The sequence below is a fragment of the Anopheles gambiae genome, chromosome 3 (assembly GCF_943734735.2).
Source record: "Anopheles gambiae chromosome 3, idAnoGambNW_F1_1, whole genome shotgun sequence".
NCBI lineage: Eukaryota > Metazoa > Arthropoda > Insecta > Diptera > Culicidae > Anopheles > Anopheles gambiae.
In genome coordinates this window covers 85,581,061-85,608,297 of record NC_064602.1, presented here as the reverse complement: position 1 = coordinate 85,608,297, position 27,237 = coordinate 85,581,061, and the positions used below count along the sequence as shown (strand labels likewise).

Here is a 27,237-nt window from a genome sequence, read left to right as displayed (position 1 = left end):
CCATAGGTACCACGTCTTTGTTGTCGTACTTGAAATTGGAGCTGACGAGTTCGACAGACGTCCATGCTCCATTGGGGCACAGTGCGATGAGTGAAGGAAGTAATCAATTCTGACCGTAGTTGCTCCAACACAAACACAGAGTCACACACTATGCCGTCAGCTTTTTCGGCCGGCCAGTACCGGAAGTGCCGTCTGGAGCGATTTGTTTGACTAGCCCCGTAGACATTTGCGTCGCAAAAGTGCTCGCGCTGCTTTTGGTACGGGCCTCGCTCCCCCCCGAAATGGAACCTCGCAATGTTTGAAACGAATCATAAACATTTCCGAACGAAATAACTGACGTCGTAAAATTTGTTCCCCTCGGTACAATAAGTTCAGGTCGGGTGAATTGCTTTTTTATTCGCTTGCTAGTTTTCGGCTACTACCTTTGGGTTCGCTCGCCAAACAATCCAATGGGCTTGCCTTTGGTTAGAATAATCCCGACGGAAGTGGGAAACAAAAAATAGTACCACCACGGGCCGGAAACGCACTCATTACCAAGTGCGCCATGTTACAGTTTGCCTTTGCCCGGCCCAGCCGCGCCGATCGAAATGGAAAGGAACGGGATGCGAAGAAACATTGTAGCAATTGAACAAAACAGCAAGGAGTTTTGTTGGGAAAGGGTGTATAAACAAATTAAGGACCCTTTTCGCAAATTTTTGGAATACATTTACCGCACGTTCTCGCCCCCCTAGGTACACACCGTGATCCTTTTGCTACGGTGCTGCGGGAGTGAAATACACCACATTAAAGCTAAACGGTGCAGAGCGTAACGAAACAATGTGCTTACAAACGTGGTGGTTTTGGGTACAGGGTTGGGGCTAGAGAAAGGGGTTTCCATCACCGACTGGAACCGAATCGGGAGTGAGATGTTTTCGACTGTGGAGCAGGGTTGGCAATGTGGAATTATGATAATTTTCGCATGCAATGTAAAGGGGGAAACTGCCTTCCAGGCACAAAGTGTCTAGTGCCGAAGAAATTCTTGCGCGTGTAGAAGCTTTTGAGGGTTACGATCTCACCGAAGGCGCCGTTTGGGTGCTGCTGCACCATCTCTTTAATGAGCACCGACAGTGTTGCACCATGCCACATGGAACAGGAAGTTTGATCTTTGCGCCAGCTGTGTGATGCTGCAAAGAGAGCTTCCTTTTGTATGTGACCTATTTCAAGTGGTGCTTCGTTGGCAACATTAAATAACCACCATTTTGCCCTGGGGCGTTGCTATTGTGTGGAACATTTCAATCTCTTTCAAACGGAAACCCGTTCCCATTCCTCATTCTTAAGATGTCGTCTGACAAAACTCCCTAAGGATCTCATTGTGATATCATCATCATCATCATCATCATCGTTGACGCTTACAATGCTGCGACGTGGTGACACATCGTTCTTGGTGGATTTGTTCGCAGCAACTTGAATTTATGAACTTGTCTAGAGAAGGATATTTTCCGTTTGGTGGCGTACTTTGAATTTGATTTTATTTTCCACGAACAAATGAACGAAACTTGGGGCGGGTTGAGTTTGAGAAGAAAAGAAAAACAACTCGTAGGGTTGGTTATCTTTAAAACAGATTTCAGAAAAGTCCCCCACGCTTGCGATGGAGATTATTAATATGATTAACTGGAAAAGAAAAAAAAGACATTTTACAGGTTTTTTTTTTTGGGTTCGGAAGTCTGTACAACAGAGCCATGTAAACAATTTATTTCAGATTGTTCAACAAAATCAAAAGGAAACACAATGTTTGAGCATGATTTTGGCCTGTAGGTTGCATACGTTTAAAGAGGTACGATTTGTTTTAAGCCAAAGAAGAAAAATCTGGAATCTGAACATGAGTTATAAACATGATTTAAACAAAAGAGCCAAAATAATATGAAGTATGAATGTGATATGATTGAGAAATTCTGTTTTATAGTTTATAAATCATTATTTATAGGGTTTTCCAACTCACTTTTGAATGTAAATATTGTTCCGGGTGCAATAATTTATTCTCGGTCTTTCTGATATTGCATTTTCGTCATAATAATTTTTAATTTCTTCAGCCTGCTTTTCAATTCTTCATGAGTCTTTTTCCATAATTTTATGACATGGGTTTTGAAGCCGGATATCATTGCTCTTTGACCGTTGAAGTGTTGAAATTCATGCTGAAAAATTATTACGAGGGTTTCCAAATCAATTTCCAATGTCAACAACGTTGTTCACTGCTTGCGAGATGTTTTTCAACAGATGTCTATTGGCACTATAAACATTTTTCAGTTCTTTCGCATTATTTTCAACACGCCACAAGCTGGAGTGAGTTTGACAGTTCTTTGTAATGTGAAATAATTGAAATTTTCTTGCGATACAAATACAACACGTGACGTGCTGTTGGAAATAATTTTGCAAGTAATGAATAATGCTGTTCACTCTGGAGACTGATTAGGAAACCCCTCTAATGTGACTTTTTTTTATAATGAAATTTTCATTTCCTAAAAAAGTTAAAGACATTAACAAATAAATTACTATTTTTCTGCTTGAAGTTGTGTATGACATAATGACAATAGGCAATATTTTATGATCATTGATTCAAATGCACCATTTCAACGCACTTTATCATTTCTGAGTTCATTTTTCCTGATTGGAGACGCTGAAACACATTTGTTAATTGTATTTAATTACTTTTTTACAATAAATAAAATGCTTATGTCGTCGAAACGTAACGGATTATACAATAAATTGGTTCATTTTAGCAGTTTTTCATGCCATAAACATAATTTAATAAAAGTAAATAGCATATCCGTATAGATCTTCCTGATATTCCAGACATTTGACGAACAACCTAAATGTAGCCACATTTAAATTCGTTTACGCTGTTCACAATGCCTTCCTTAAACTACAAGCTTTTATTACCTCATCAAAACCAGAAATTCATGCACCATTCGTCGCAAGAGCAAAAGTGCAGAAATTATGACGCAAGCAAGCTTTTTACGTCCTCTTTTATTCCTATACAATATATTGCTTTTCTACCATCAACACCGCACCAACGGCCTATTGCTTTTCCTTCCCGGAAAAATATGACGGGCGCGGCTAGATCAAACAGCCCCAACAGTCCCACTGCATAATCCCAGCGCAATAACAACAACCGCGTAAAGTGCAACCAAATTGACTCATTTCGCCACAATTTAGCCACACGGCATAAAGTACCGTGTACCGCTAGCCCATTGCTGTCAGTGGAAAGCTGACAGCTTTATAGTGAAACGATCCCCGGCCACAAAAGTGCTTTACGAACACTTACGTCCGGAGAGAGGGGGGGGGGGGGGAGAGGGCACACTGAAGGGCTTTCCAAGAAGGACGCCATCCAAATACACAATAAAACAAACCCCCGAACCCGATCGTCATCTTTGACGGCCATTTGCGGAAGGCTGCAGCCGCGCGCTCGGAAAAAAAGGATTGTGGAGGGGAGGACTTTCGCCCGGCAGTACAGGCTCGGAAACGATCTTGGCGGTCATTATTCGCCACAAAATTGCATCCCTTTTTACCGCCGATGGTGGAGCAAGAGCTATCGCTTAAAGTTGGATCGTTTTCCTTTTCGGGGAAGGGGCAGTCATCTACAACAACAAAAAAGCGCAATGACTGTGGAACCATGAAAAGGGGGAGCAAAAATATGAAGAAAGCCTTTCCGGCTCCTCTGGTGACCCTTTTTTCGCAGAAGTGCGAAAGGAGTGTTTTAGTGCGCCATCAAACGCAATTTGACGTTGATGGTGGTAGATTGTGGGCTGCAGGGAACCAAACCAGTATTACAACTCCCTTTCCGACTTCACTTTTACCCTTCCCTCCCTCTATCCTGTTTCTTGAGTGCCGTATTGTTTAGGAATCTAAAAAGGCATAAATTCGAACGGGACTGAACCGCAGTGAAGAAAGCTGCGACTGCCGTAAGTATGTGCTAAGGAAACCCGTTTTCCACTGTGCGATAAACATCGCTCGGTAAAGGTAAAGAGCTTGCACTGAAAGGGGAGGGTGGATTTTTGCGTGCCTTTTTCGTGCCCCGCTGGAAGTAACCAAACATCCAGACCGGGATACTACTGTGGGTTGCGCCAGCAGGCGATGATTTATGGCCAGGAAAGCTCTCCTCATGCAAATTGCCTCCCTATATCCTGGTCTCTGCTCCTGTGACTCACGCACAACGGGCAGTGGGCCAGTGGTGAAATATCCTTAAAAGGACAATAATACTAGGCAACGACGATCAAATTCCCGCTTTCGGGCCCGCCGCCCGCCAAAGTACTCGGCCAATTTTATCTTCCATTTGCCTTCGTAACTCGCCTGATTCCTGATGCCTTTGCACTTTGCGTTGTTGTTGCTTTCGTGCCGCTGACAACGTATTCTGTTTGAATGAATAATAAAACGCAGGAAAATTGCTTCGATTCGTGTACGGCTCTTGGGCGGAAAAGGTTCGTCATGATTGAGCTCACGATTTACTTGCGAAGGGAACTGGTGGAGACTACGAACCGCTACGTGCAGTACGTGCTGTGACGGGGTCTTTGGAATCTGAAATTCATATTTTTTTTTTCTTTTGAGAAACTACACAGAGGAGTGTCTCGGGAGGACCAAGGAACTGGTCAGCTGGCCGACCGGATGCCGGTAGAATTGCGCATCCTTATCGAGGCGAGCGCAATGGATCGTAAATAAAGGGGCAAGGAAGTGCACACGGGACGGATGAAGCTGAGAAAATTTCACGTCCAAAAAACGCTGGCTGAGAACAAGGAAGGCGCGTTCAACTGGATTTGCGCGGTATTTTTATCGATTTTGGATGGGACGGGAGCATAAAAATCGATAATGCCTGTGGGAGTGAATATGCTTATGATAGCGAATACAATGTTTTGTCTGAATTATTTAAAACGATGCAAAAAGGCTTTAAAAGGATGTTGGTATTAAGGTATAAATGGCGTCGTAGGTGGCACACTTAACATTCTTGGAAATTGAGTTCCGGGAAATTACTGATATGAGAAAGATGGACATCATGAAGGATAAGATGGACATCTCTATTGCTTACCCCATACTGGTACGTACATAAACTAAGTCTTGGTCAATTGCAACGACGTTCAATTCAGCCGTGAATTTAGGAATTCTAAATGCGCCTCTTCTAACACCTCCAAGAATGCTCAATCGAAAGCATTATTGAAATATCGACGACTTATAGCTGGCGTTGTTCTAGCTTATAAAAGAATAGTTTAGGACTTCCCTTTAGAAAATTACTGAACTCCACAACACCAGCATGTTAGGTGGCACATTGACCTTCAGGCCATTTTTCACCTAGTTAAAATTATTGTTTTATCTTTGTAGTCTTACACTTACTTACTTACTTATCCGGCGCTACAACCGCTTTGCAGTCTTGGTCTGCCTCAGGAGTGTCCGAAACCACTCACGGTCTCGCGCCTTCGTCTGCCAGTCCGTTATCCCGGCCTTAATGGCGGACGCCTCCACGCCATCTTGCCACCTCAATTTGGGCCTACCACGCCTCCTCTGTCCTTGTGGACGGCCTAAAAAGACTTTACGGGCTGGGTCGTCCGTTTCCATGCGTACAACATGGCCAGCCCACCGGAGCCTGGCGAGCTTAATACGCTGTACGACAGTGAGGTCGCCGTACATCTCGTATAGCTCGTCATTATAGCGGCTCCTCCATTGTCCTTCCACACATACGGGGCCAAGTATCCTTCTGAGCATCATCCTCTCGAACGCGGCTAAGAGGGTTTCGTCAGATTTGGACAGTGTCCATGTCTCAGAGGCGTATGTGAGTACTGGTACTATATAGGTACTATATAGTCCCAGCTTCGTCCGTCGCGACAGGTTCTTTGAGGTGAACTGCTTTTTCAGGCTGTAGAATGACCGGCTGGCAGCCAGCATCCTTGCGCGCAACTCAGCTTCCATACTGTTGTCGTTGCTGACCTTTGACCCAAGATAGGTGAATTCTGGGACGACTTCATAAGTGCGTTCACCTATCTGTACATCACGCCTACGTAGATTCGGATTATTTATTGGTGGCCCCGCTGATGTTGCCACCATCAGTTTGGTCTTTGTCTCGTTTATCTGCAATCCGAGGCTCTCTGCCGCCTGCTCGATCGCTTGGTAGGCTTCTGCTACATAGGAGAGCCGCAGACCAATCATGTCTATATCATCAGCGTATGCCAGGATCTGGGTTGACTTATAGAAGATGGTTCCCGTAGTCTCCACCCTCGAGTCGCGGACCTCTCTAGCGCCAGGTTGAATAGGAGACACGCGCAGTCTCACACACTCTCTTATATATCCCTGAATGATGGGAAAGTCTTTTTTAATAGGGGAATGAGTTCAAATGGCTTAAAGTCTCTACAAAAATAAACAAAAATCTTACCCTACAAAAGAGTGTCGTACGACCGCCCTTCTTCATTTTGGTGTCAAATTTCTAATCCACTGACCAACACATATTATTATTGCTTTAAATACCTTTCCTACACGAAGTTTTAGCCTAATAATTACGACAACTTATTCATTGAATAACACTGTCAAAACTATAAATTAAATAAAAAAGTTATAAAGCTCTAGATCCATAGCAGTCAAATAAGATCCAGAAGGGTGCGCCGGATTGGGAATTTGTTTTGCTTTTTTATTTAGCCCATTTTGCAATTATCATACCAAAAATCTTCTGAAATATTTTGTTTTATTTTTAGTCTGGATGCTTTTCAATAACTACTTTACCATGTACTTATGACAAGTGTACATCTTATCCGTAGTTTCCGTGTTTACCTACCTTCCCCTATATAAAACATAATATTTAGAGGAAAACTGTGCTCCAATAAGTAAACAATCTTCAATCTATTTGATTCTGAAGAACGTTCAAAGTGCTTTTCCGATAATTTGTTACTCAAACTGTCTCAGATGAATTTCAGAAAACTGGTAACTAGTAATGAGAGAGTTAAGTTTGACGTAAAGATTGGTAACAGGAGAAACAAATATGAATAAAAATAACTATGTAACCATAATTTCAAAACAAATTTAACTATAATGTCAATGTTGTGCTGCTTGAACAACAAAAACAATGTGCTAGAAAAATATTTAAAACAACAAAAGCCTATATTCAATAGAGTTCTTGTCCTCTTGCTTATTTGCACTATACAATTACAACAAAATCAGAAACGGTAACCATGCCATTTGTTGTACGTACGTGTGCGTGTAGGCAATCTCGGCAAACCATAACAAACACACTGACCGATAAAGTAAGCAAAAGAACGGGTGTTTTGGCGTATAATGTACAAACAAAACAATGCCGTCCCCCTTCCACTCCTGTTGCGCTTCATTCCCTTTTTTCCTCCGTGCTGATTACACCATAATGTTACCCATCTTTACGAGCCCTCTTTCCCTCCTTATTAGATGGGTGTCCCCTTTCGGCAATAACGGCGGCAATGGTGTCCCATCCAGCCACAACGCGCTACCGAAGCGGATATGATTCGCAGGAAGAAAAATGTCCTACCTGTCACCTACTAATTTGATAATCATTATCCCGTCCCTGTGTCCCAGGGTTGCTCCAGCAAAACGCACCCCCATCGACTTGTGATGTTTATGCGTTCCCGGTGGTTTGCTTATTTGCCGAACTTTCCTCCCCCTCGCACTGTTGGGCTCCATTCCTCCAACCGTGCGAAGATAAACTTGGCATAATAATGCGAATCGTAGGCCCCGAGCCTTTCTTCCCGTCCAGCTTGGCGCGCTTGCCGTGGGGTAGCCGTTTCGCAACAACGCTTGAGGGAGAACATCATCATCCTATCCGCTATCGATTGGCTTTCCACTTACCGAATCTTCCGGGGGAAGGCGAGGAAAATGTCTAGCAAGCGCGCACACACACACACACACACACACATTCTGCGTGGACAAATCACCATCTGGGCTATGACGAGTGGTGTCGCTCCCGATAGGGCAATAAAGTTAGGGAGCGCAATACACACCGGTGAGCGCTGCCAGGTTCGGTCTCGCTTATACCGAAACACTTGCACGATGAAATACACGCACAGCTTCCTTCCGCAGTCTCACAGGCTTCACGTGTCCGTGCCGCTTATCATATCCTGGCGAGAAATGTGTCTGCCCCCCCTCCGACCGTACTCGCGGCACTCTTGCAATCGATTTCATTCGTTAGCGAAATTGGAGCAAAGTTTCCTGCCTGCGTCGCTGGCGTCCGTGCCCTCTCAACCGGTGTATTTTCAAAGTTTCGCACCGCGAACCGCTCCCGGCTGGGCGCTCCAGTCCCGAGGCGACGAAAGCGAAAGAAATCGAATGGAATATTTGATGAACCTATTGCCACTTCAATCGGGCGCCCGGGTTCGGGAAAGTTATGCGCACACGCGTTTTGTGCCTGGGAGGAGCGAGGAACCGGTGCGCTTTACCGGTGCGGCAATCGAAGGCATTCAGGTCGTAGCGCGCTTTGGAATGTGGCGAGGGGGCGCATAAGTGGCTACAGGGAAGCTTGGAGCGTTACACACATATATCACGTTCCTATCACGCGTGAATCGTTCATCTAAGGACAAGGTGTGGGTGGGAACGATATCGTTCGGGGAGTTGTAAATAAGTTGACAGGGCTTTGCGCCCCCGTCCCGATGTTGTATTGCGCCGTTCTCAACTCGCTTTTCGTCGTATCCGTTACCAACACACACACACACACATATACACTATACACGATTATCAGTACGTGACAGTCAGACGGTCGTTCGATTTCCGTACCGGTCGTGCAGTGCAGTTGATGGAAAAGTGGAAAATTGTATTGAATTTTAATAACACTCTCCCGACACACGGACACCCGGCCTGTTGACGAATTTGTGCCTTCCATTTGTGCAACACACAAAAAAACGGATGCCCTTGACATCTTCACGAGGCGATGGAAAAGTTTTCTGTGTCGTTGTTTGTTTTGCATTCACTCACCGGCACACAAAGCAACGCTTCAATTCGGTAGCTTTCACGGTTAAAGCACGCTCCACGTTCTGTCCGTCATCAAATCCATGAGTGCTGTCCTTGCTACTGCTTGGGTCTGTTTCGCCAAACGGCAGGCCGTCTCGTGTTTTGTGCCAAAAAGGAGATGGAAAAGTTTTTGTCTGCAGCTCGCCCGCACACCTGTTCGTAAATGATAATTTTCCAATAACAGCTGCATGGGTATAGCAGTGCTTGGAGATTTTTTTGTTTGTTTTTGCATAGTTTACGGCAAGCGACGAACGACTAAGAGGATATTTGCTAGCCCTGTTGAATGGTTGTTTGGCTAAACTTTGTCTTTGTATCTGGGACGAAATTGTGTAACTTTAAGATTAGATGAATTTAAGATCAGATAAAACCTTTTTCAACGATTCACTTTTGGGTATGGAAATAAAGTGTATTGGTGGCGTTTGAAACACTTTCAACAACACTTTCATATTCAAAAACGTATTCAATTTAAATATTTTATTATGTATGCTATTAAATTATTTTTTTAACTAAACGAATTCAATGTTTGTGTCAAATGAAGCTTGCAGGTAAGAACACAAATGTGTTCAAATTCCATTTGAAGGTGTACAAAAATAGCGCTGCCTAAAACATCACTTTTTTATAGTAGCTTAGGCAAAAGGCCTAAAGCCTCTATACAGGGTTGCATACGATTTTTTTTATGATTCCCACCATTTGTGGTGGGTTGGTCCAACTGTATTGATATCCAATTGGAAAATAACAATAAATTATGGGAATGAATCAAAATCTATTTGGTACGATAAAAAATCATGGGAACGCGCCAAAAAATCATGGGAACTGACCAATAAGTCGAGGGAAACTCTGTAAAACAACAAAAAAAAAATCTTATCGTCCTATTTTTTTTTACAAAATTGCTTTAAAACATTATCGAAAATCAATCTTGAAAACGTTATCATCATATAAATTTCATGCTGTGTACAATTTTACTGCACGTAGCTTATGGTTCGGAAGATTAATCTAATACCGAAGCAATCACTCATCAGCTGGCTACAGCGCTGTATAAAACCTGCTTTAAATAGCATTAAATTTTAAAGCTTCCACTGATCATATTTCCCCCAATCGATCATGATGATATGGTGCAGCTCTGAAGCTGTTAAAAAATGAACAAATATTGCTTTGCCTCTTCTATAACATCACCTACGCTTCGCTTCCTCATGCTGTGACGGTCCACGACCAACCAATGACAGCCAGCACTGCATCACGCACTCGCTACCAAACGGTGCAGAATGATTTGATTTGTTTGCTACAAACATAGTTACCGAATGTTCAGTACCGTGTGCGTTTCCAACGCGTGCGGAGTGATTTATTAAAAGGATCAGTACTGCCGGCATCGAACGCGCGCGCGCTCACACGGTCCTGCCACACACTTTCACATTTGGCATGCGTGTGCCGCATGCTGAGGATATTTTTCATCCTTAACTTGGCTCTCAAATGTTTCACTCCCACCCCCCCCACAGGATCGTTTCGCATCGCGTTCGGGTGTACCAACTTTCAAACCCACACATCGGGCTAATGGCGCCCGGCCAAGGTAATGGATGCGAACATTAGCTTGTGTGCGGCGGAGCAAAAGCATCCCTTTGGCGGACTGCGGCTAAGACTGTCATAAGAATTTTGATGCTCAACAAACAGTGAGTAAGATGTGGGACGCTGAAAGCCAAGCCGAAAAACGGAAAGCAAAACAGCAACGCTAACGAGATAAAGAATGAAGAACTCGCATACCCATGTATGGCGACATGGCGTCATCACAGTACCGTCGACTCCCGCCCATCGAAATGAGTGCAATGAATCTTGCCTTTCTTTCGACACTTTATTTCCCTTTGCCCGGGCACAGTATGCAGCAACTGTAAAAGTTTTCCCATCCGCAGTAAAACATCTTTACGAGCGATAGTGGAGCGTGTGTATTGCGAAGAAACTGGGAAAAATGACCCAGATGCTTTAAGATGAACCACGGACACGGAGTGAGATGCGAGAGGATGGAACCGCTACCGGAACGCATCCAAGCGAGTCATAAACATTTCGATTCCAACCACACAAATTTCAGTCAGCAGTCGGACTGACTGGCGAGGCCAAGCGCGTACTTAAAGTCATGCTTTTTGAACTTGGGTCGAAGAATGAACCTTCAATTGGGTTAAGCACTACTCAGCGAAGAACGTCAAGTGCTTTTCTTGACAACGTGTAGCTTTGTGATATTTTGAAGCGAAATCATTGAGTTGGGAAAAACATCACGATTATTATTACATTCAAATGGAACAAAGGATGGCAAAGGTAAAAAAAATAATAATTTTGATTATTTGGAATGCTATGGAATGATGACATCAATGAATTCAATGTTGAAGGAATCACGAATCCCTCATGAAACAGAAGCAATTACTTTCGCCTAAAAGTATGCAACATGTGCGACAAATTTATGTTATTAAATGAAATGCGCCTTCAGGTATGCAATTGAGCTTTTAGTTTGAGTGTAATCGATGTGTTTTTAATTTCATGCAGGGTTGTGAAATACAATGAGTGGAACTTTACTTTGGTTCGCCAGTCTCTGTTGAACTTATTGTAACTGAAAATATAGTGAAACATTCACCAACTTTCTAACAACCCAAACACAAGCTAGTGACCTTTACCGCTCCAACCGTGCCGCTTTAGGAGCTTCATTTTTATGGCTTTGACTTTTGCCTGCCGAAACATAATATTTCCACCATTACGTGGTTCACACAAAAACCTTCTCCGTTTTACGACTTTTTGACCGGCCAGCAACCGCTGTTTTCCCCCGTCTCCGCCTCTTTTCTGTTTGACAGTAAATGAATTTTGCACCGAGCAGAAAGGAAAAAAATGAAATTCTTATTTATCTAGCCAGTCACTCGCTGTCAATCCGCGACAAAACCAACCGAACCAACCCGAAGAGTGTCCCTTTTCCGCCAACCGGGTAGAGCTCGGGTAACTTTTTCCTCTAGCATTGCATAATTAAACAGTGTTTCCGGCTTTTACGATTCACTCCCACTTTCTACCCTTTCTACCCTAGAAGAAAGAACAAATCAACAAATTGCCGGTTCTGGGGACCAAGAAAGCGGTGACGTTGTGCTGTGCTGTAATGTAATCATCCGAAATTCGATGAATCAATCCATTGGGATAGGATTTACATAATTTCCTTCATTTCTTAAAGTCTACATAAATCCTTCCTTCCCTTTTCTTAGGATGAGTTGCACGTGGTGTCTTTTCAGTGTATGAGAGAAAAGAGACAGAGAAAAAAAACTAGCAAGGCTTTAACGGAACACCCCAAAATCACAAGCACCGGATTCATCTAGTGAAATTGGGAGGGGGCCCAAGATTAGCATAAATTTGATTACCGGTACAGCAGGCTGTCCCAGGAAAGAAGGGAGGGCAGTAGCAAGTCCGCAGGGTTGGCAAAATTAATTCCACACAAACCACACGGAGTGGAAAAAGTGGGCAAATTTGGCGCAAAAATAAGCTGACATACTTGTGCAGCGCTGCTAAAGGTTGCGACCCGAAGCGGATGATTAACTAATATCGTGTGAAAAGCGATTTAACCACCGGCCTGAATGTGGCACACACAAACACACCTGTGCGTTGAATTTGGTTTGCTTTACCCTAGGTGTATGTATATTTTTTTCGGCTAAAAGGTGATGAAACATATAATGCCCACCAGGATACATCAATTTCACACCTCAATACGCAAGCCACAAGGGGGGAAAAACACACACACACGCCGCAGTGTATGTATGTGAATGTACGCTGCGTAGGGAAATTTAGTGATTTGCGTATCCCGGTTGCTGCGGGATACGGGAATTATGAATGAATGGTGGGTAATAGCAATCGGGGGGAAATGTGCATGAAATTGATTTTACGCTTTTTTAAATCAACCATCGAAACCGATGCGAACGGGCGGTGTGGTTAATGGTTGCAATCAAGCATGATATACGGGTATGCAATAGAATCTTTTTATAGCACCTTGTTAAGCCCAGTACCACGGGTTTTAGCATTTGCAAGTATACTTTTAGGCGTCTATGTAAAACTTGAGTTAACGATTGCGTCACGTTTTAAGTTATTTTACTACAAATGATTTTTTGTATCGATCGCAAATCTTCGACCCTATATTTACCTAAATATGGATTAAGTAAATGCTTTGTAAAAAATATATTGCATACTTTCGGGCTGATTTCATTCGTGAAGGAGCTAATGAGAAATGAGGTATGAGAAATTAATTAAATTGTTATTTTAAGTCCTTGTTTGTGATGTTTTGGCATTCCCTCAATTACCACAGATCATTAGCATTCAGTAGATGCCCAAAGGAGGTTTTTTCTATTTTTTCCATTCCGTCAATCGTCATTTTAAAGGCATCCTGGCAACGACAGTAAAATAACCACAACAGGCAGACGATTTTGAGGTCAAAAATTGACTTGACAACATCAAATCGGATCTGTCTTCGGAGTCACAGACCGCGTCACGTACCGCTCTGCTTAGCTCGTTCTTATTGACGTTCACAAATCCCTTCAAAAACAAAACAAAAAATCGAAACCACCATACCAGCAACAGCAACTCCGTACCATTGCTACAATTGCAATCGTTCTTATGAATATTCAGCCAAACGAACTCAACGACCCGAACCACTTCGGGCGCGGGGCTGTGATGCACCTGTCTTGTAGTACCAGTGAACCATTCAACTGGGTGGGATTGTTCGGCTTCCTTCTTCAACGGGGAAGGATTATGAATATCACATTGTTCGACTGAATAAAACATTCGCCCCGGCTGGTGAGCGTCCATCGCTGTCCGCCGGTGCGAATGTTGAGTCCAAACGGAGGGATGCCTCAGTTGGTGTCCTGGTAGGTGACACAAACTGCATTTCATTTGCATGTAGCTCGAACGGTTTCAGACGCAAATTCAGGTCGTACCGATGTATGTGTGAGTGTCAACATTTCTTAGTAAAATCGAGATAAAGGTACAAAAAAAAAGACAGACACTGTCTGGTTTCATTCGATGGTGACGTTTTGCAACGATTCTTTCACCTTGGTTGTGTGTAGGATTTTACACTCAGTGGCAAGACACGTGTGATGGAGCGAAAAAGCCGGAAGGAAGATCAACCTGTGTCCTGCACGGTTGTATTACTCTGTAAGAGGGGGAGAAATCTAAAAACTGAATGATGAAATTGAACAAGACAGCCATTAGCACACAACTCTTGTCCACTAAAGAAGGGTTGCTAGGAGGGTCGAGAGCGCTGATTCAAAATCGGTCGATTGCCATGGAAAAGTGCATGAGTTTGGTGACATGATGATGGCATATCAATTGCCCGGGTAGCATGTATGGTCAACGCTTGGAAGCAACTTCATCGCCGATTTCGTTCTATATTTAAATCAATGCCCTCGTCCTTGCCTCTCAGCAACTATCTATGCGCGCATACGGGTCGCATGCTGGCAGACAGGTCGATCCGGGTAGTGAACAATTATACACAGCCGTGAGGATGTGGGAAGTGTAAAGTTTGCTGTCACTTTACATATTATACAAAACGTTTCCAGGAAAGCAAAACGTTGATTCGTCATGTGCTAATGGGAATCACTTTGCTGGGAGTGCATGCTGGGTCGGTGTGAATGTGTGATGGGGGTTGCTAGTGCATCTCGATGAATATGGAATTTAAGTGTTAGTTCAAGTTAGTGGCCATCAGCTAACAATTTAACGGGTTACATTTTCATATGAGTTTCATAGAAAGGCTTTAGCGTATAACCGCTTTTAAACTGGCAGAGGCTGATTAGGATTTTGAAAAAAACGCCTTAAGGTATGCAAATAGTTTTTGATGAAAAATGACACAGTTTTGATATGAAGTTATGTTTATCGTTTTGCTTTGCTTTTTGGACACACATTGAGGATTTCCTCCAGCAAAACAAAGAAAAAAATTTTTACAAGTAACTGCACTATTTGTTGACAAGCTTTTACAAGTAAATAAGAATTTTACATCATTCAATTTTTCACGTTTATTACAACATGTAAGCCATGCATTACAGCTGGACATGGTTGCTGAAAATGGTGTATTTTTTTTACCTCTGTTTAGCTGAAACAGTCACTGATCTAGCATTATAATCATTATTTTACGTCGCTTTTTTAAGTTTGCTGGTTTAATTGGTATATGAAGGCTTACGATTTGATCCATATCCAATGTGTTTGCTCTACGTAATGCCTTATATTTATATTCTATATCTAAAGTATTGTGTGCCAAATTGCTCACTGAATTTTCATATCGTTATCATAACGACATTCACTCTAGAACGGCAAACTTCAAACCTCTTTCATGTCATAATTCGATTGATTTTACAATTACAAAATGCCAATAATTTTCTCAATGTATCATAAAAAAACAGAGGTAAAGCTCGTACAAATGATCCTGCCTTTTGAAGATAAATTATGGAAATTTGATGACTGGCATTGGATTGGAAAATAACGCCAATTAAATAGCAAGCCATACATTTCCGGCGTTCAATTATTTACCCTAACGTGGCCATAAACTATTTTAAAGCAGTTAAATTACCATCCATTGCAGGCGGCGATTGTAGTACCGGTGTGCAATCAATAAAATAAACGACCAAGCTGCCCGTGCCTTCCCGTGTGTTGCAAAACGGTAATAGTATGTTAAAATCATTCGTTCAATATGGATGAACCTGGTCGGTATGGAACTATTGCATTATTCGCAAACGGCAACTCTGGCTAGTGCGGCTTTAACTATGCCTCTGCGCTAGCTTTAACCGTGTGTCACTACCAATGCCCGCTGTGCCAACTATGTCACACAATCGCTTCTGTGGGAGTTAAAACGGGGAATAAAAAAAATAAAATAAAAAATAAACAGAACGAAAGAATGAGTCAACGAAACAAGCCCGAGTACAACAGATGTCATCAAAATAGGGACGATTATTCGAGGCAAACATCATAAACGCGACGGCGTGGGGGTTCCTCCGTTTGTCAGTTTGGGCCGGTCTCTGCGCTACGTCGAATAGTCCGCGAGCGAAAACTATTATTAGTAGTTCCGTCCCCGAGACCGTGCCAAGAGACACGGCCCACCCAACACACGTCAGTAGCAGCCCGGTCCCGGACCAACTGAATCGTGTGATAGCAGCAACAACTACCAGAAAAAAGCATCATACCATACTAGTAGTCTTATTCTTTTTCGGTTGGGCTGTGCGGAAGGATGGTTTAAGGTTGATGATTGGAGCAGATAATAAAAGCCGCTGACGTGCGAGGAGACCCCCAACCGGACGAGGACGCGGCCAGAGCATAAAACGGTTCATAGGCTCCACAAAAAAAACGGAAGACAGTGAGCAACGGAAGAATGTAGAATGACACACACACACAAATACAGAGGGAAAATAGAACCATCCCACCCCGGAGCGTGTTGCAGGGAATGGTATTGGAATAGGAAGCGAACCCTCCCCCACCTCCCACCTCGAACAGAGTGACAGCGGGACAAAAGAGATATGTGGACGGTATTTTTATATCAAACTTTCAGCACCAGGATGTGACGCGGCACACGAAGGAATCCTTTCTGCCCCGACGGGCAAGACTCCCTCGACGAAAAGCCCCGTGAAAAGGATTGGATGGGCCTCGCAGAGCAGAGTTATGGGTAAGAGGGCATGGAAAGAGTGGGGTTTGTCCACTCGCACACGCAAGCTCGTCAGAAAAACCGCCTCCCGAGCCAACACCGAACAAGCGGCGAACAAGGGGTTGGCCCTGAGCGAGCATTACAGTGCGGTTGGTTTGGCCATTTTCTGCAGAGCGGAAGGTGAAAATGACGCTGCCATTTCGATGGTCTTCTTTGTCCAACGCTTTCAGAGGGGGGCAGGGGCGTTAACGAGCAGGACATGAAGGTTACGACGCCTGTTTTTCGCCCTTTCGAACGAGCGGCTTTTTTTTTGGAGGGGTTAGGCTTTGGCAGGCAGCTTTTGTGGTTGCTTACGCTCCTAAGCGATGCGCATGTGACGTCAAACTGTTGGTGGCCATGTTGGTGGATGTGCTTCAAGTTTGGTAAAGATTGGCCTTTCTATCAACTCTTCTACTGGATAGTCTTTCAATGAAGGCTCATCCCTCAAAAACGTAGTTTAAAACCATTCGAGCAAGTTCTGAAGCCTAAACTCACAGACATTGAAAGAGATTTCGGCAAACAGCTCATCAGGTGGATGTCATCAGGAAACCCCAATCTATTACGTGCCAGTTTGGGACAACAGTGGCAGAGCCACAGCTGCCCCAGAGTGCAAATGTACTGCAACCAACGAAACGGTGCGATTCAACGAGAGAATGTTTCGTTTGAAAACAACCAAATTAAACTCCCCAGTGCCTGCAATCTGTGCCTTATCGCGCCTCGCTTCAGATCGCGCACATTAAACGTTTAGCATCCTGAAAACAGTCACCACTCGATGGCCAAGAGCAACAGTTTCTGTGTCTGTGATGCTCTTGCTCCCTCCCTTGGACCTCGCTGGAGGCTTCCCGTCCTGCCCAATGACCGTCCAATGTTTGCCGAATGTGGTGGCCGGCGGTGTGGCGTTTTGCGGTGTACCTCAAGAGCAACGTCTCCTGTGGTGGACGGAAGCACTCCCATGCGGCTCAGCCACCAATGCGCCACGGAGTGGCAAAATCAATTTTGCAATTTTCATCATAATTTCACCGTATTTCCCGCCGGGCGGCTGGTTTTCTTTGTGGACCATCATAATTTGCTGGACCACGTTTTTGGACCACCCGAGAGAAGGAAGAAGACACAGTACGGCACAAAGCACAGCAAGCAGCCAACTTGCCGCTTGTTCCTTTCTTCCTTCCCATGTCTGCAGGCGATACGGCGCGACCCCAAGGTGAGCATACAGAAATCTCGACAAGATTCCAAGCGGAACGTGCCTCGAACACCAAAACTCGTGTGACTCGTGTGCAGTGCACACAGGGCAGGGCGGCCGCTTCCGGCAAAGCAGGACCTACGACTGTTACGCCGCGCGCTAACGCCCGCTTCTCGCACCATCTTGAAGCTCTGAAGTTATAGCACATTTTGTCAAGGACGAGTGCACGAGTAAGGAAAGGAGCAAACAAAAAAGCGCAAGTTGTGCGTCCTGCTTCTTCCTTTTGTTTCGTGCTTTCACCGTACTGTCTCGGAGCAGTAGGCCCAGGCTTGCTCCTGGTGACCTGCAGTCATGCAAGCGCTCTGTCCGTCGCGTTTTGCCCGCCGTGCGACGTGCGACTAAGTTGAAATCCTGCAGGGCAAGCATAATGCCGCTTGACATGCAAAACGGTTTTTAAGAACACCTAACTTTCTTTCACCGTCAGCTTTTTTGTACGTTGTTTTCTTCGCCCCTTACTTAAGAGAGCTGGAGCGTTTACCAACCCGAGGGAAGAAAGGGGGGCCGGTTGAAGGACTACACAAGTTTGCACACGACACACAGCGGTGTGTGAGTTAGAAGCTTCCTGCTTAACCACTTCCGGTAAAGGCTAGCACACAAGAAGTACAATACTTGACACTCGGGAAGATGCGAGCGTCATCAACGTTGCGGCTTAGCTGCTTACAGTCCAACCTGGTCCATAATGATCACGCCCAAGGATTAGTGCCCCTTTTGCCGCCACCTTTCGTTCTGAAACATTCCCGGGTGATATTTTCCAGGCCGCTATTTAATTACACTGCCGGACGTATTAAGACAAATAAAGGTGGATGGACCCGAGCCACCCGGGTGAAGACTGGCAAGCGAATTTGTGCGGTTTTGTCACTCGAAACGGTACACGGCTTTCTCGAGCTGTACACTACAACCATTGACCCTGTGCCACAGGTCACAGGTTTGCTTGAAAGTGGTGATTAAATGTCTCAGATTAGTCTCAGAGCTGGACGCTCTTCGCCCGGGAGCTTTCGCCCGGACAAGATTAGTCGAGAGTGTTGACGTTGACAAAACCGCGCCCGGGCTGGGCGAACTCCGCAGAACACTCACCGAGGGGATGGGCAGTGTCAAAGGCGATGAGCGGTTAATGACAGTTGTCAACACAAAGTTGTAACTTTTATTCGTTGCTTAAGGAGTTTCCTTGGGGTAGTTGCGGTGGCCAGCTGCAATCAAGCGATGGTGAGCTGTTTATAATGTAAAGTTAAAGTGCTTGGAGTGTGTTGGAGACGCGGGTGGAATTAAAATTAATATCTTTTTTAATGGAAGGATTTCAATTTCTGGCTTATCATTGTGTGGCTTTGAGCATTTTTAATGTGAGCTTTAAATGGGATTGTTTGTTTATGTTTTGCTAGAGAGCTCCTCAAACAAGATAGCTCTAAAGAGAGGTCCCAAAAAGTGTTACTGTAACTGGGAAACCAAATCTATCCAGTGTTTCTGCATTCAGCAGCTGCCGTAAATGCCTTATCTCCCAAACTTCAAACGAATATCATCAACCTGAAATCCTGAAAAGTGTGAAAGTCGCCTCCTCATTACAACATATTACCTTATCGCACCAGCTCATCTCTTCTGCCGAAGTTTATCCTAATTCCATTTATGGCATTTTCCCTGGCCTCCTTCCCCATCAACTCATACCATCGCTTCTCCCCCAGTGGTGACTAATTTCTCACATAATCCATTTTTAAACCCTCAAAACTGTCTTCCAGCATGGAATTGGAAGGTTTGAACAAACCGTGCCGGAAACAACGCGGAAGCAAGAGGTGCGAGGGAGGTTTTTACCTCTTCCGTTCCGTTATCCGGAAATTTAATTAAAAAGATCCCTTCCGTTCGATATCTAAAAGCGGTAAAAGAAACACCCTCCATCTCCCGGCCGGCGCTAGTTTTACGAAATGTTTCGATTAAGCAGAATTTTCTGCCCCCAACCGGGTTTGGAAATGGATTTTCAGGGTTCTGTGCACCGGGAGGTTTCGGTAGGTGAACTGTGGGAATGAGTTGAGGCATCATCGAAAGAAAAAAAACATCACAATAGGTCCAACCAATGAGTGAGTTTAAAAGGTAAGATTAAAAACTAAACTATCCAGTTTGGAAGGGCGAAACCAGCAGGAAAGTCTGTTCGAAAACGTTTTTGGTCCTTCGAACCGGATCGTTCACAAATTCGATACTGGCTGGTCGTTGTCTGAGTGTTTTCCAAGGGCCTTAAAGTTTTCCATTTCATTACGCCAGCTGGAGTGAGTGGAAGAAACATCAAAAACAATTCCAAGCTCTTGTTTCCCATCCACCCAGCATCACTGAGTGGGTGGGTCTTTTCAACTGGAAAAGCTTTCAAAACCATGGTACGTCTGGTATGACCGGACAGGGGACGAGTACACTGTATCAAACTGAATAACAAGGAGCTTTCCGTAAAGCAACAACAGCAAAAGGAAAGGAAACACAATCAACCAGTCCACCAGTATCGGTTTCGATCGGTAGAATCAGAAATTTCACCATCGGCCAAAGACAGCTCGATTGCTGATTTGAGGCCAGCTGGCAATAGAAAACTATCAAACGAAAGCTCCTTGCTCCACTTATTTCACCCTATCCCGCAACGACGATCTCGAGCTCGATTAAGTAACTAACTTTTGGGGTATGAAAGAGTTGGGTCTCCTTGGCCCAACAGAATCAATGCTGACCGTTTCGGGGTGTACCGCTACGAGGGAGCCCACTGCACTGCTCAGCCCACAAAACGTTCCGTAAATCGGGGATGGGCAATTTCCGGTCAACTACAGACGGACCCGGGGTGTGTATGCTGTATCGATTCCGATTGGAAATTGAAACACATGGTGAGCGGAAGCCGAAAGCAAGCAACTGCACTGCAACTGCATTTAGGTTTCGGTTGCCCTGGGTATGTGTGTGCTGGCTATGGTTAGCTTCTGCCCAAGCGAAACCGCTTTTTGTGGGAAAGTTTTCTCGAAGCACCAGTGTCCTCACATGCCCCCCCTATCGCTTCTGGCCGATGTGTCAATAAAGAGGGATCTTCCTGCAGCGCCAAACTTTAGCACCGGTTTCCTGTCTGCTAAAGGAAGACAGATTCATATTTTAAGATAACGTACAGCATGCACATACACACTCACCCTGATTTGCCCGAACATGAGGCTCCTGGGAGTGGTTGTAACGCTGGGAAGGAGTTGGGCTAGGATTGCTGTTCTGTTTCCGTATGTATGTGTATGTGTTTCTACTTTCGGCCAGCCGGTTTAAAGCAATTGCCCTGGTTTCTGGTAATGAAAGCACTTCCACGAGAAATCTAGGACAATTGGAGTACTTCCCGCTCGGTTCTTCATCTCCGAACGCTGCTCCGAACTGCTTCTCGCCGTAGAGCTTTCCTCCGACCGGGGACAGTGGTTTTGCGTGGAGGGAGTGAAAATAGGATGAACTTGAAGATGAAATCGATTTGCTGGTGGAACTAGCGTCGTGGTGTGGACGGGATTGGGGAAGGCTAGAAATAATGCAGTCTTTCCGTGATGATGCTACGGATGTTCCCGGCCGCTAGAAGCGGCCAATGTTAGCCAAGTAAACACAATTTATCGCAGTGAAGTTGGGTGAACGTATGTGGGTGTGTGTGTGTTTGATTTTTGCTTTACTTTCTTTTTTCCCCCTGTGCTGTGATTTTTGTTACAGTGTATTCTCTTTGGTACGATGCTGAGGTCGATCGAACTGCCCACATAAATTGGGTGCAATACGTGAAGCCTTCCCTAGTTGGAATGCCAGTGGGTTCATAGAGTGGGCTGATAGAGTGGATGAGAATATACAGTGTTGCAGAATAGAGTTGAAAAATTGTCATAATACTAAGGTTAGGAAATTTGGTTAACTGAATAATGCAATGTTGTCAAGCGAATTGCATACCTTAAGGCGATAGGCGATCAACTTGTTTTCGTACAGTAAAGTTTAGATTTTTCAATGTCTATCAAATTTGTATTGCTTTTAAAAAATTAGGTGATATGAATTTTATTTATTGTATAAAAATATTTGAACCGATTCATTAAAATAAATCAAAAATATTATACTTCTAGCATATAGTTTATAAAAATTATAACCATAAAGATCTTCTTCTTTTTTGACACAAAACTGTTGTCACTCTAGGCCTGCTCGCTCGTACCACTAGGAGGCTATGCTTTTATTGACTTTTTGATTAGATATAAATAGGATCTCAATCCTACGACCATTCGGGGCTTGAACCCAAGACGAGCATGTTGTTAAGTCTTACGGCCAAGCTACACGTACCGGACGACATCGGACGATGCCATAAAATGTAGGACCGCAGACAAGAGATTCGCGTCGGGCCGGGCCGTGTCGGATCACAGCGGGCCGATTTTGTATGAGATTTGACAGTTGGCGTTAACGGATTTATGGCATCGTCCGATGTCGTCCGGTACGTGTAGCTTGGCCGTTACGAGTTGATGACTGTACCACGAGGGTGGCCTGAATTAAACCGGGTTTTTGATCTACAGGTTATAAGTTAACCAATGGACAGATGTATATTGCTCAGATGTTGAAACTAATCCAGAACCCACAACGATACTGGAATCTGTATTCCAGTTTCAAGAACTCACACCGGTTCCGAAATTGGTTCTGAACCATAAGCAGTCCTGGAATTGATTCCAATCCTTTACCGACCTTCCAAAAGTATTATCAATTTTTACTTAGTTCTTACATTCATTCCTATTTTATTCCAATTTAAGAACTGTAAAGGTTCTAATGACGACTGAAACTATTGAGGAACAAATCATAATCGTTCTTCAAGGCAGTACTTACGAATAAACTTTAACTTTTATGGATTCCTTATTACAATTACATATATTTTCAAGCATGTGCTACAATCTGAAAAAAATCTTTAAATTTCGTTGGTAGAAACAAATGACTTGTACAATTTGTTGAACCTACTTTTTGATACCAGTTAAAACAGCAGGCAAAGAAAATATTGCAACACTTCCTGGCCTTTGTATTCTACTCGCCAACTTAAAATCTCCCCATCGACCACAGCACACACACTAGGGTTAGGGTGACGCCGCTTACTCCATTAACGCTATAAGAAATTGTTTCACACTTACTTTGTGTGCGCGTGAATCCAATTTAATGTCCTTTTATCACCCACACCCACGGCTGAACGATGTAAAAGGGATGCTTTTAAGAAACCTTTTTTTTTTTCTGTCCACATCAACCAAAAACTCCCGCTGGCACTTCAGAGCCGTTAGGGGAGCCGTTGGTCCAGAGCAATCCCAATGCCTTTACGCGTGCGTTCTTGCGAGATAAACATACTTGCAAACTAAGCAAAAAAAAACACACACAAACAAACACACTCACGCTAAAACACATCGTATAAATCTTCATTTGCTGGCGGGCACTAGTCGCGAAGCCGGGCGCGCCTCCGCATGGAGTCACAAAATGGTCAGACAAACGGCGTCTTTCGCTGGTCGGAAATTTGACCCCGGCATCGGCTTCCCCCCGAGCGATCGTAAAGGAGATTGCCGCGACTGCAACCTGTTACCCGCGTTTCCCGGGGCAACAGAAGTCATCAAAAAGTACACACCACCACACGGCGGCTACACGGGGACCACGCTCACGTACACGTTCATGAATTTGTAATGGTTCGAATACCATAAATTCCCATTACATTAGTGTAATGCGCACCGCAAACGCGTATGACAAAAGCGTAATAATGTTTACCGTGTTCGGTTTCCGCGAGCCGCTCCGATGCCACCCGCCACGGGGCGCTCACTGTGTGCAAGCAAAGCGAACAAAGCTCCTACTCAAGGCTCCGGCCACAAAGCTGACCAAGCCGTTACCAAGGCGATCCTTGCACGGTGAGCGTCTTGGTAGGATTTTTATTACCATTTTCATGGTGGCCTCTTCTGCTGCTGCTTACTTTTAGCCCGTCACGACCGACACACAGGGATGCTACCGGAGCAAGCAGATAAGACGCACAAGGAAACAATTTATTTCATTTCATCCCTGCCTTCCCACGCCGAACGACGCGACAAGCCGCGGGAAATAAAGTGTGAACAAATATAAAACCAAAAACAAACAGTCGCAGTCGCGGTGCGGCACGAACGAGCACTCCAAGCACACACATTTCCATTGGTAACGGCTTAGCTTGCAGGATGTAAAACCAGCAAACGGGGTGTACCATAAAAAGCTGATCAAAAATCATGTGACAATTGGTCAATATTTCAATTTCGCGTGCCCCCGAAATCTCGAGGCACGTGCTTATCTTTTTTATGATATTCCTGTTTTAAAATAACTGCGAAAATTGCGCTTTCCACTTTTCTTATGGTCTAAAAAACGAAAAAAAACGGAGTGTTCGAGAACACGCTCACTCACCTCCAAGCAGCACGCAGAGTAATCCAATTTTCATGCCCGTTCGTTTATCCATTTTTATGATTTCACGCACTCTGTTCCTGCGGGGAGTCTTCGCGTTGTTGCTATCGGTGTAAAGTAGGTGTGCGGAAGCGTTGTTGCTGCTGCTGCTGCTGCTGCTACTAAGCTGCCTTTTCAACCGGAATCAAATCAGCTGAGTGAGGGAAACTTGTCGAGAAACACGCTTCACGAGATGGTGGAAAGTGGGGAGAAAAAACACGAGACAAGCACATGAACACACACACACTCACTCCTGCAACACTTCCCACTGTTGGGCACTGTGATAGGGTTTTGTTTTCGCCGCCTTTTCCCTTGCGGGAAAATTTTAAAGATGGTGGGGGGTGGGTGGAGGAAATTTTACAAGCAAAAAGGAGGAGGAAGAAACACACACACGCACGTACACACAGACAAGGTGTACCAGAATCACCTGGACCACATCGGGAGCACACACGGATGCTGCTACAGCACGCGGGTTTGCGAAGGGATTTTATCTAACCACGGCACAGACACACACACATACACACACACTTTAATGCTGTGAAATAACAATCAAAGAATGAAACTAGAAAATTAAATTTGAAATGATTGGAAAGGGGGAAAAAACTTTTAAAATATTAATAAAACCTCTTTTAATGCCTTTTCTTATTTGATTCTATTTGATTTGATTTGATTTGATTCTGATTGAATTCTAAACACTTTTGTGCCACTTTAAATTGCTCACTATTACACGTAAAGCACTAAAATCACTAAAAAAATACAAATTGAAACCCACAATTTCTGGAAAAGTTTCTACACATCTGCTTAACTGCTTATTTATCGCTCTCATTCACAATTTTTCCCAACATCGACCCCGAACAGTTTTGGCGAGAGAGCGTACTATGGCTCGGGCACAGTTACAACCTGTTTTCACTGCCGACCGATTTTCCCTTTCGAGTTTTCCACGTGGTACAGCGGCGAAGGGAAGACGAGCTTCGTAATTTCATTACGAATGCGTCTATTTTTGAAACCACTACAACTCAATGTCCCGCCGTCGACGTGATTAATCTAACTCGAACGGCCGTCTTCGTTCTCGTTTCCCATTCCGCTCTCTCTCTCTCTCCTGCTGTTTTGTTTGTATCTCACTCTCTCGCATCGTTTTCTTCCGTGCCCTAGATTGTGTTTATTTTCATGCGGAATTATTACGCCCCGTGTTGTATCTCGCTCCGGCCCTGCACACACTCAACCCGGTGTAACTGGCTGGTAGATTTCAAACGCTGCTAGATTCGCTTACAACATCACCGGCCAAAGCATACTTAAAGTCGGCCCTTGGACAGTCTGGGCAGGACCCACAAATCAGGGACGGAAAACGCAAAAAATAGTACCTATACCCATCGGTACGGAAAAGCTCACGGCACTTCTCACCGAGCAGACGATTTTGCTCATTCTCGCTCAACCCACGGTTGCTCTCTTGCTGAAGGAATTTTCCCGTGTTAGCGGAAGAGTCTTGCCTTTCTGCTCCAAATCCCTTCGGTCCCCGCCTGCAGCAGCAGCAGCAGCAACCTCAGGACCGCTTCCGTGGATGGTGGTGGACGGTTGGGTTTGATATCGTTCGGCTTACGTTCACTTTTTATTACTGTTTTATTATGGTCAGCGGCCAACGTAACCACAAGCGGAGGAAATTGGATTAAATCTTCACCTTTTCTAGCACTTTGCTTTATCTGCCACTTGCCACAGTTACTTTACAACACTTCCGGAACCGGATTCGCCGATCGATCGCGACCAACCAACTTGGTTTCACATTTTATTTGCAATTGCTTTTGGGAAATATGTCGCACTTAGACGGCAAGAAGCGCTCGCTTTCACGCTTGGAAGAAGGATTCGTTTGCTAAAAACACTCACACACTCACACACATAGACCCAGTGCACCCAAAACAGCGAAAGGTGACAACAGACGACGAACACGAACGCGCGACAAACGATGGCGGTAGTTTCGAACCGTCGGCTCTGAGAGTCGGCACGCGAATGACTGCACGCTGCGGGCCCGTTTCTCTGAGCAGCACGCGAGCGTGTTCTTTGCGGGTGAAGGCGGCCGCTGCAACAAAGCGGCCGTGACACAACATCGACCCGAACCGAGCCCGAGCACGGTATGTGGGGTATGGACGGGAGAACGGTGCACGTCGCAAGCCATGCAACACGAGAATGATGCTGAAGGAAAGCATAATTTAAAAAAAACGGTTTTGGGAATAATAAAAATATTTTGTTTTTAATTTGTTTTGATTGTTTGGTTTTTATATTTTTTAGATTTATTTTACTTTTTTTGAAATTTTCAGCTAAAATGTGCTTTGTCTTGGATTGCTTATGCTTTGTCAGGGATTATTTGTTTCGCCTTAACTTAGGCAAATGCTTAAATAATATAAATGAAAACGCCTAAAACTATGCAAGATCAGTTACTAAAGATACTTTTACAAAATTTGCTAACTTGAGATGATTCTAGTGAACCATCAAGAACCATTTTATAGCATCTGCATTTTTATAGCATCTTTGAATTTGACGTGAAAATAAACTCTAAACTTAGCTTTGTTGCGCGACGTTCCGAACAGGACCCGAGTGAAATTAATGCGAGAGAAAGTGTTTACACACTAGCTGTACGTTTGGATTTACGTTTCCTTTTTCCTATGTTTGTAATCGACCTCTCTTCTCACCATCAAACAAAACCTCTCTCTCACAACCGTACACCAGGAAGTGAGTTGAGCAAACAGAATAACCTACTCTCACACAACAACATCGCTCGGAGAACGCGCTCGCCGCTACACGCATCCGTAAACATGAACCCCCACGAAAGAACGTCATGCAACGACCGACCGTCACTGGGTCAGGCGATTGTATGTTGAGGAAGTTCACGTGCGCCCTTCCGTGTTCGGGGGTTTCGGGCTCGCAGCTTGAAGTGAGCTCGAGTGAG

At 44.4% G+C, this 27,237-nt stretch overlaps 1 protein-coding gene across 11 annotated transcripts in view; it reads right to left on the bottom strand.

The window, feature by feature from the left end:
• Positions 1–26,327, bottom strand: part of LOC1271183 (uncharacterized) — a 125,367-nt gene extending 99,040 nt beyond the window's left edge. For 3 of the 11 annotated variants that reach the window (XM_061656146.1, XM_061656155.1, XM_061656156.1), the window contains exons 1-2: positions 25,975–26,325; positions 24,264–24,834 (exon numbers count right to left, since the gene is read on the bottom strand). In XM_061656146.1, the coding sequence (XP_061512130.1) occupies positions 24,264–24,315 (52 nt within the window). In that variant the 5' untranslated portion in view covers positions 24,316–24,834; positions 25,975–26,325. Of the gene's footprint in view, positions 1–24,263; positions 24,862–25,974 lie in introns of all 11 variants that reach the window. The other 8 variants (XM_061656153.1, XM_061656157.1, XM_061656149.1 and 5 more) reach the window with 7 other exon arrangements.
• Positions 26,328–27,237: the final 910 nt, after the last annotated feature.